Source organism: Zophobas morio, unplaced genomic scaffold, assembly GCF_036711695.1.
Source record: "Zophobas morio isolate AGI-343-1 ecotype UQ-CSIRO unplaced genomic scaffold, CSIRO_AGI_Zmor_V1 ptg000021l, whole genome shotgun sequence".
Classification (NCBI taxonomy): domain Eukaryota; kingdom Metazoa; phylum Arthropoda; class Insecta; order Coleoptera; family Tenebrionidae; genus Zophobas; species Zophobas morio.
The window spans coordinates 16,223,607-16,234,939 of NW_026972126.1; the positions used below are offsets into that span (position 1 = coordinate 16,223,607).

The 11,333-nt window shown below is 31.0% G+C and overlaps 1 protein-coding gene across 1 annotated transcript in view; it reads right to left on the reverse strand.

Annotated features, from left to right (window-relative positions):
- The window catches only part of LOC135132638 (roundabout homolog 1-like), a 272,773-nt gene extending 262,754 nt beyond the window's left edge, over positions 1-10,019 (reverse strand). Inside the window, exon 1 of the mRNA XM_064060784.1 lies at positions 9,638-10,019. Coding sequence (XP_063916854.1) covers positions 9,638-9,683 — 46 coding nt within the window. The 5' untranslated portion in view covers positions 9,684-10,019. The remainder of the gene's footprint in view (positions 1-9,637) is intronic.
- Positions 10,020-11,333: the final 1,314 nt, after the last annotated feature.

Here is an 11,333-nt window from a genome sequence, read left to right on the forward strand (position 1 = left end):
CCGGCGTAAACTCGGTTGATAAAATAAGTGGTGATTTATCAAGTGGTCGTTTGTGATGCATGTTCTGATTAATTAACAGGTCATTAACATATTATTAAGAGCCTCTTGGAAACGACTGCTCCAGTAGTGTTTATTTAACTTTCCGGCGTCGTTAAAAAATGAACCAAACCCAATATTATTATTAAACTCAAACACTAATAACCGCCAGCGACAGCTCTCCCAAACAGAAACAAATACGTTCCAGGTTCCATTTGGGTGTTGATTTACAGTCGCTTTTCGATCTCCGAAATGCACCGACCTGGCTCCGATATGATGCATACGTGCATTAAAAATCCCTGTTAAAATACATGATTTATCCTGTATATACGTCGTCTAGTTATATTTCACGTTGTCAACAAGTTTTTATGCGTCTGGTGGCGTTATTTGTTTTTAATTCATATTTATGTTTAGACAAGTAAAACTCTCATACGTTAATGTTTTAATCTCTGCCACCATCAACCCGTCGCCACCCTCGCCCTACTAAAAAATGTATTTAATCACAAAAAGATCTCAGCGCGATATGCAAAATTCGCAAAAATTCCACTTAAATATTAACAAGTGCGTGCCGAAAAAAAACCCGAAACCACCTCTGTTTGGAGAGGAGTTTCCACGTTTGGAAAAAAGCTGACCTAGTAGCGCTAGGGGAAGGTGGAAGCAGCGAACTAGCGGTGGACGTCACGGTTGCTAGGGCGGTTTTTTGTTGCAAGGGTTGTTTTGCTTATGTTATAAATCCGCCGGTTTGCGGGGGTGGCATCATGCGGAATTAGCCACCAGGGGGTTGGGCTTGTTTTCGCAATCCGCTTGTTTGCTTTTATAATTTACACAACAAAAATGAGGAGGCAAATGGGGACTAGTTGAACGGGGTATAATTGCTCGAAAAACACGCGGAAAAAGTGGAAACAATGTCGTTCCGCGCGATTCGTGAGGTGCGGTTTTTAAACTAAGATATTTCAATGTTGGAAGGCGTAAATCGTGGAAGGGTTTATAAATCTAGCGCATGTAAGAGGGTTGTTGTGCGCGATTTATTGTCGTTAACATGGATACGCTGCCACTGGAAGTGTGTTCAAACGATTTAATTGAGAAACAAAGGAGGAGTAAGTGGTTGTGTGATGTGTGGAGAATGTTACGTTGTTGTAGATTTCTTGAGTGAAGAGATTTATGACAGCTGAGGAGTTAAGATTGTGTGAATACAAAGAAACGCAGCAAACTTTCAGAAAATTGGTTCATCAAAAAATTTTATTACATGAAATCAGGACACCATTTAGTTGTTTTAAACGATAAATTTTATTAATCTGGAACTAAGTTATTGTTGTTTGTTGTGTATGTAACAACACTTGCATTTCACACTCCATTAAATACTTTTAAATTGTCGTATTTATAATCTTTCAGATAAGTGTGAACAGAAAAAACTACTTTGTTAGATGTAGTAGAGTAACCTATGACCCGTATACGCGTATCCGTTATCTCATTAAGTCATTACAATTAAAATCAACATATCATAGTAAGCAATATGTCGGAAATTAATGTTTATTTTTTCCAGCTTCATCATAAATACATTAGTGAAGTCTAAATAGTAAAGGTGAACTAAAATAAAAAAATACATTAGTTTAACCTAAATAGAAAGAAAACTACTAGGTGACAGCTTTGATTAATTGAGTTATACCATGTTCTGGCATTCAATCGTGTTCGTTGACCAGAAGGTGCAACTAGATTAATATATAGTGTGATCTTAAACTAACCAACCATGATTTTAATATTCTTCAAACGTTATTGCAGGCACAACAGTTCAGAATCTGGATTTGAATTTTTAAAGGAACATAAAGAGTAATTATATGATGGGGGTTCTGGTCACATTTTGGTGGGAAAATTAGAATTGTTTTTCAAGTTTGGCTCATTTTGGTCCGAAATGACCCAAACTGAGTCGAAGTGAGCCGACCGCGAATTTAAATTTTAGTGCCATAATCTGAACCATCATCTCACTACTAAGTACAAAGAAATTAAACAATATAATAGTATAGTTCTAATAACTCGTAGCTGTAAACCTACTTCTGAAACAATATTAAAAAAGTTAAAAAAAAGAACAAATATATACTCTATAATCCCCAAAATCATTCCAATGTACCTTAAAATTTTAGAAAAAAATAATAGTTCGGACCAAAAACCTGTGAAAACAACTGTTTTCTAAGTACGCACAGTATTGTTAGTATAGTTCCAAATTAGTACCAAATTAATTCTAGTCGTTCTAGTGAAATTCGAATAATTCTGCGTCTAACTACATATTTCTGAATAATTCTTGATTTTAGAATATAACATTAATTTCTGCGACTCTGAAAATAATTCTAGTATTTGCTAAGATAAGATTGATTCTGGCAAATGATATACCCTCTAAGAATATAGAAGGCGGGTGGGTGGGGCTTGTACATCCTAAAATAAAAATCTAAAGTAACAAAAACAGTTCCAGAAATGTGCAAAATATTGGGAAAAATGTCCAAAATACTTGTAATGTAATTTTTAAGATGTCAAAGCAAAACATAAAGAAATTAAAAAACCGTTTCGATGAATTTCAAAAGGTTTACAAAGAAATCCTGAAATTTCAGTAGTTTCAATGTGAGACAAGCAATTCCAAATATTTATTTTAAAAATTTTATTAAATAAATAAAATAGGTATATAACTGAAAGTAATTTCGTCAAAATTTAGGATGACATCACGCAGAACTACTTCCAAAAGCACATATAATATAATTAATTAAATTCTAAATAATTTCAAAATATTTCCAACCAATTCCTCGTAATGCATTCCAGTTATTTCAGAATCATTCTCGAAATTTCAAAATATGTATAACACTAATTTTTGTGACTCTCAAAATAATTCTGCAATAACTCTACTGTGAATAAAACAGTTAAAAAACCACGAAATATATTTAAAAAACAAATAATTCTAAAATAATTTTACTGTAATTTTGATCATTTAAAAAACATACAGAAGTTGAAAAATATAATAATCGTTTTCAAAAACAATGTCTAAAACAAACCTACTGCATTGTCAAAACAAAAGAATACAGAAATTAAACAATTCTTTCGATGAATTTCCAAAGGCTTTCAAAGAAATCCAGCAATTCCAACTAAAATTCAGTAGTTTCAATGTGACCAAAGCAATTCCAAATATTTTACAAATTTTATTATACGAACAATAAATGTGTACATCACTGTGAAAATAATTCTGTCAAAATTCACGATGAAATCACGTGAGAAACAACCAATTTCAAAAGTACATATAACAAGATTAATTAAATTTCAAATATTTCCAAAATAATTCCAAAAAATTCGGGTAATTTCAATTGATTCTGAATAATTCCATGTCCTCGTAACGCATTCCAATTTTTCCAGAATAATTGTAAAAATTTTAAAATAACATTAATTTCTGTGACACTCAAAATGCTCCTGCAGTTTTTGAATAAAACAGTTCCAAAAATATGTAGAATATTAAAAGAACGAATAATGTTTAAAACAATTCTACTGCAATTTTTAGATTTTCAAAAAAACATACAGAAATTTAAAAAATCGTTTTGATGAATTTCCACCGGTTTTCAAAGAAATCCAGTATTTCCAATAAATTTCAGTAGTTTCTATGTGAGAAAAAACATACAGAAGTTAAAAGATCGTTTCGAAGAATTTCCAAAAGCTTTTAAAGACATCCAGCAATTCCAGCTAATAATCCAGTAGTTTCAATGTGACCAAAGCAATTCCAAATATTTTGCAAATTTTATTAAACGAACAATAAATATGTACATCACTGTGAAAATAATTCTGTCAAAATTCACGATGAAATCACGTGCGAAACAACCAATTTCAAAAGTACATAGAACATGATTAATTAAATTTCAAATATTTCCAAAATAATTCCAACAAATTCCGGCAATTTCAATGGATTCTGAATAATTCCACGTCCTCGTAACGCATTCCAATTTTTCCAGAATAATTGCAAAAATTTTAAAACAACATTAATTTCTGTGACACTCAAAATGCTCCTGGAATTTTTGAATAAAACAGTTCCAAAAATATGTCGAATATTAAAAAAAAGAATAATGTTTAAAATAATTCTACTGCAATTTTTAGATTTTCAAAAAAAACATATGCAAATTTAAAAAATCGTTTGGATGAATTTCCACCGGTTTTCAAAGAAATCCAGTATTTCCAATAAATTTCAGTAGTTTCTATGTGAGAAAAAACATACAGAAGTTAAAAGATCGTTTCGAAGAATTTCCAAAGGCTTTCAAAGACATCCAGCAATTCCAACTAATAATTCAGTAGTTTCAGTGTGACCAAAGGAATTCTAAATATTTTACAAATTTTATTAAACGAACAATAAATATGTACATCACTGTGAAAATAATTCTGTCAAAATTCACGATGAAATCACGTGAGAAACAACCAATTTCAAAAGTACATAGAACATGATTAATTAAATTTCAAATATTTCCAAAATAATTCCAATAAATTCCGGCAATTTCAATGGATTGTGAATAATTCCACGTCCTCGTAACGCATTCCAATTTTTCTAGAATAATTGCAAACATTTTAAAACAACATTAATTTCTGTGGTCTCCAAAACAATCTTGCATAAATAATAATCCTCTATTGTGAATAAAACAGTTCCAAAAATATGTAACATATTAAAAAACAAATAATGTCTAAAATAATTATACTGCAATTTTTAAATTCCCAAAAAAACATACAGAAATCTGAAAAATCGTTTTCATGAATTTCCACCGGTTTCGAAGAAATCCAGCAGTTCCAATAAATTTCAGTAAGTTCAATGTGAAAAACACAATTCCAATAATTTTACATTTTTTATTAAATAAATAAATAACTAATTCATAAATGTGACAATAAGTCTGTCAAAATACATGATGAAATCGCATCGGAAGCAAATATTTCCAAAACTACACACAATGTAATTAACTAAAGTCCAAATAGTCCCAAAATAATTCCAACAAATTCCAGTAATTCTAGTGAATTTAAATTCTGAACAATTCTACGTCCTTTTAATGTATTCCGATTATTCTAGAATAATTGTCGAAATTTTTAAACATAACATTAATTTCTATGAAGCTCAAAATGCTCCTGCACTTTTGAATAAAACAACTCCAAAAATTAGTAGAATTTTAAAAGAACAAATAATGTTTAATTCTACTGCAATTTTTAGATTTTCAAAAAAACATACAGAAATTTAAAAAATCGTTTTGATGAATTTCCACTGGTTTTCAAAAAAATCCAGTATTTCCAATAAATATCAGCAGTTTCAATGTGAAAAAAAAACATACAGAAATTAAAAGACCGTTTCGATGAATTTCCAAAAGCTTTCAAAAACATCCAGCAATTCCAACTCAAATTCAGTAGTTTCAATGTGACCAAAGCAATTCCAAATATTTTACAAATTTTATTAAACGAACAATAAATATGCATATCACTGTGAAAATAATTCTGTCAAAATTCAGGATGAAATCACGTGAGAAACAATCAATTTCAAAAGTACACACAACATGATTAATAAAATTTCCAATATTTCCAAAATAATTCCAATAAATTCCGGTAATTTCAATAGATTCTGAATAATTCCACGTCCTCGTAATGAATACCAATTTTTCCAGATTAGTTGCAAAAATTTTAAAACAATATTAATTTCTGTGGCTTCCAAAATAATCTTGCATAAATAATAATCCTCTATTGTGAATAAAACAGTTCCAAAAATATGTATACATATTAAAAAAACAAATAGTGTATAAAATAATTCTACTGCAATTTTTAAATTCCCAAAAAAATATACAGAAATTTGAAAAATCGTTTTGATGAATTTTCACCGGTTTCGAAAAAATCCAGCAGTTCCAATAAATTTCAGTAGTTTCAATGTGAACATTTTTAATTTATTTCTATTAAATAAATAAATAACTAATACATAAATGTGACAGTAATTTGACTCTATCAAAATCTATGATGAAACCGCAACGAAAGCAAATATTTCCAAAACTACACACAATGTAATTAATTAAAGTCCAAATAGTTCTAAAATAATTCCAATAAATTCCAATAATTCTAGTGAATTATGAATAATTCTACATCCGTTTGAACAATTCCAATTATTCTAGAATATTTGTCGAAATTTTAAAACTTAACATTAATTTCTGTGACTCTCAAAATAATCCAGCAGTTGTGAATAAAACAGTTCCAAAAATACGTAGAATGTTAAAATAAAACGAATAATCTCTAAACCAATTCTACTGTAATTTTCACATTTTCAAAAAAAGATACAGAAATTTAAAAAATCGTTTTGATGAATTTTCACCTGTTTTCAAACAAAGCCAGCAGTTCCACTAAATTTCAGTAGTTTCAATAACATACACAAATTAAAAGATCGTTTCGATGAATTTTCAAACGCTTTCAAAGACATCCAGCACTTCCAACTAAAATTCAGTAGTTTCAATGTGACCAAAGCAATTCCAAATATTTTATCAATTTTATGAAATAGATAATACATCACTGTGAAAGTAATTCTGTCAAACTTCGAGACGCAATCACGTAAGACGCAACCAATTTCAAAAGTACACACAATATGATTTATTAAATTTCAAGTAATTCCAAAATAATTACAATAAATTCAGTAACTCAAATCAATTTCGAATAAGTCCACGTCCTCGTAATGAATTCCAATTATTTTAAAATAATTCTCTAAATTTTAAAACATAACATTAAATTCTAATGACTTAAGGTAATCCTGTATTAATTCTACTGTGAATATAACAGTCCCAAAACTAAGACAAATATTAAAACAAAAAGAAATAATTCCAAAAATAATTTTGCTGCAATTTTTAAGATCTCAAAAAAATAAGAAGTTAAAAAATATAATAATCGTTTCAAAATGTACAACAAATAATGTCTAAAATAATTCTAGTGGAATTTTTAACTTCCCAAGAAAAAACACAGAAATTAAAGGATCGTATCGATGGATTTCTAAAGGCTTTCGAAGAAAGCAATTCCAAATATTTTAGAAATTTTTTGAAATGTCAATGTGAACGTAATTCTGCCAAAATTTACTACGAAATCACTCAAGAAGCACCCACTTTCAAAAGTACATGCAATATCATTAATAAAATTTCAAATATTTCCAAAATTATTCCAACAAATTCCCGAAATTTTAAAAGAAAACATTAATTTCTGTGACACTCAAAATAATCCCGTCGTTGTGAATAAAACAGTTCCAAAAATATGCAGAATGTTAAAAAAACGAATAATGTCTAAACTAATTCTACTGCAATTTTTAGATTTTCAAAAGAACATACAGAAATTTGAAAAATCGTTTTGATGAATTTCAATGGTTTCAATGTGAGAAAAGTAATTCCAACTATTTCACAATTTTTATTAAATAAATATAAATTCGAGATGAAATCGCATCGGAAGCAAATACTTCCAAAACTGCAAACAAAGTAATTAATTAAAGTCCAACTATACAGTTTCAAAATTCCAACAAATTTCAGTAATTCTAGTGAATTCTAAATAATACTACGTCCTTTTAATGCATTCCGAGTATTCTAGAATATAACTGAATAGTCGGTATTTAAAACATAGCATTAATTTCTGTGACTATCGAAATAATTCTTTCGGTGAATCCTATTAAGAATAAAACTGTTCCAAAAATATGTCCACTGTTAAAAAAACAAATATAACTTAAATAATTCGACTGCCATTTTTAAATTCTCACAAATACATAGAAATTTCAGTATTTTCAATTGTAATAATAATAAATAAATATAACTAATTATTCTCCAAATAGTTGCAATTTAATTCCAACAAATTCCATTCATTTTGGTGAATTCCGAATAATACACGACTTCCTAATCTAAATTTTAAAACGTGTACAACATTAATTTCTGCGACTCAAAAAATAATTCCGTTTTGTTTTAAAGAACTCCAGTCATTCATAATAAACTTTAAAAAATGTAATCATCATTTGGACGAATTTCAAAAGATGTTCCACGTTAGAAAAGCAATCCCAAATATTTTATAAATGTCATTAGATAAATACATAGCTGTAGATGCAATCCTGCCAAAAATTCACAACGAAATCACGTTGAAAGCAACTACACACAAGATAATTAATTATACTCCGAAGAGTTTCAAAACAACTTCAACAAATTCCAGGCGTTCTAATGGATTCCTTAAAATGCTAAGTATTTTTTATTTTTAATTTCTGCGAATTTCGGAACTGAATTATTTTGCACTCAATCAAAATATCAAATTGTATTTAATTTTAATAACAGATATTGTACTTAAATACAGAAACTTCTCAAGTAACTTAATGTCGACAAAAAATTGCCATTTAACCACAATGTATGTAGTACTAGATTTAAAATAAAGTTAAAGTAAACATAACGTGTGTATAATAAAGTTTGCGTGTCATAAAAAAGTAAAATTTAATAAGCACAGAATATACACAAGTTGCGTTCTGGATTGCTATCAAATGTCAGTGAGTTTATATTAAACTGTACTGTGACGTATTAGAGTAAAACATTGTCTTATAACCCCTTACTTTTGTGGTTGCTTTAAAATATTTCATTTCTGTCCTTAAAGTGTTGTTGTCGAGTAGACTACAAACAAATTAATAAAACAATATCCACAATTTTGGGCTTTTAACATAATAACTATTTGTTACGTTACTGATACAAAACAAAACTCAAAGTTACAATTTACAATATTAATGAAGCATAATGAACGTGAACGTAATAACCGTGATTTATAAAACCCACTAGCTTTATCACGATAGACGTATAATGGGTTGCATAAACCCACAACGAAAACGTGTTCTCAAGTCATGTAACAATTTTAATTCCCGACTTTTCCCCGGGACCATTAGTATAAAATTTTAACATTTCATTTTAAATGCAATGACCACCCGACCGACTAAATGGTGTCGATTTCCCGACCGTTTTACGACCCTTTCCATATTCGATTTTCCCCGAAGTAAAAAGGAAAACTTGTAAGCAAATAGCCACCGAGAAAAACTAGATTGCTGTTAGTTTGTAACCGCTTTTATGATACCGGGTTACAGACGCAATAAACCGTATTTATGCCGCCGACGTTCCTCACATTCATAACCACGCGAAAGCAAAACGATCAGTTTCATTACAAATAAAAAAGCATTCTTTGGAAATACTCGAACTTCCTCCAATAAAGCATTTTCCCCCCCAAATCCGCCATTCATTGCAACTGCACCTATTATCTCCTCTCCGGAGATCGCGATTACATCATTCATCCTCTCAATTTTAATCCATTCCAGGATTACAAAATGAAATCATGCAATTCCATTCACAGGGCAATGACACAAAAATTCACATAAATCATCTAAGCGCCGATAAAAACGAGCGGCGATAAGATATTAAGACTAAAACGGATTAATTAACCCCTGATCTTGCGACCGAGCCATGGTCGGAGAAAAATTGATTGGACGCTAATTGAATGGAGGTAAAGCTGACCATGTTTTATTTTTACTCGATTAGGAATGTATCGATTGTCGACATTATCATTATTATTTTCTGGAACTAACCTGTTACGACTCCGGCCAGGGCGACCACCAGCAACAACCGCTCCATTTTCACGTGGAAGCAAGTCTTTAGCTCAAATCGCAGGCATTTATGTTAACACATAATCACAGTGTTTTCGATTAGATTACGCCGCACGCAACACGCACCAGACCACATTTTAGTTTTTCCGAAAACGCAGCCAGTTTGACGATTTTTCCAGGGGAGTCGAACCAACCGGCGTTTAATTAATCAAGTGTCGAAGAGTTAATTTAGTTCGCGCACTTTTTCTTCGATCGTGGCCGCGGTGGCTCACTTGCTCGCATGCAGGTGGGAAAAGCGCTTTAGCACACACATGGTACAGGCCTGTACTGGTGGGTTTTGTGGGCGAAGCGGCGTCCTGGTGCCTCTGACGCCGGCGGCGGACTGAACGCTGCACGATATCGGCGCGCACTCACACATACACACAACCACCCCCAAAACATCTTCATCCCCTCTACTGCAGCGCGCGGCTTACCTTTAACTCCACCACCAACTGCCAGGACGATGCCGGAACACAAAACTGCAACTCTAATAATAGCGAGACATAATCATCATAAAAACGAAGGAAAGCGGCGGCGGTGAGCTTTCCCGAGCGATGGGTTTAGGCGGGATTTGGGGGCGGCGGGGTGGGGGAGGACGTGTGTGAGTTGCTGGATTGTAAAGTTGGAGACATGTTTACTGAGTTATAAATAATGAGGGGATTTGGGGTGGAGGGGTTTAATCATAGTATTGTGGTTAATTATATAGATATGAGCAATTTTTAGTTCTATATAATTTTTATTAAAGTTGTTTGAGTAATTTTCATTCATCATTTCTTTTTAATACACAAAGTGGAATGAATATTTTAGGGTTAAAAGTATTGATGACTTCAATTTTTTTGGAAAGTGGATTTCGTTGACTAACAATCATAAAACTGACATATTTTTAAACCATCAAAAAGTATCCTTTAAATATGTACACCGACTTGAAGGACGCGTTATTAATGCTCATTGCTGCACCAGAGGTTGGCGATAATAATCACTGCCTTTTCAGCCGAATTTATCGCTCGAGACAAGAAAGAATAATTAGGAAATAAACTTTAAAAGTACACACACCGGTAATTTATTATTCTACGGCCCAGAAATTTAATTCTCTCTTGTTAAGGAGGAAATAGAAAATTGTTGCCAGTAAAATACAAAAAAAGAATTTTAAAATCTTCTTCATTCTTGTTATCATTATGCTGTAATTTTGTTAATTTCATTATCTTTTTTCTGTTACACATAAAAAAATATTTGTCGGCGAATCTAAAATTGTGACACATACAAAAATGCCAGGAGAAGGTCTTCCTAGGCAAGCGGATTTATTACTTTCATTGTGACGATCCTGTAAAAATTGCCGCAGGTTGAGTGGCACTTAATCGAAATTTTCGCGAACTTCAAACCCCTAATTAAAATTTATTTATTTATTAATATAATATTTTTTTTAAGTTGATCTCGAATTTCCGTCTATATCTGTCAGAGGCTGTTGACGATCTTATTCTACAAATAAATAATGAAATTAGTGGAGTGATTGTTGTAAAAGTTTTGTGTATTTTAAAAGTAAATGGCGAATAACCGAAAAATAATAAATTTGATGACGTTATCTCAAACTTATGCTAAGCAAATCTTATTTACATAAGGAGTGTTGAAGAAAAATCAATAA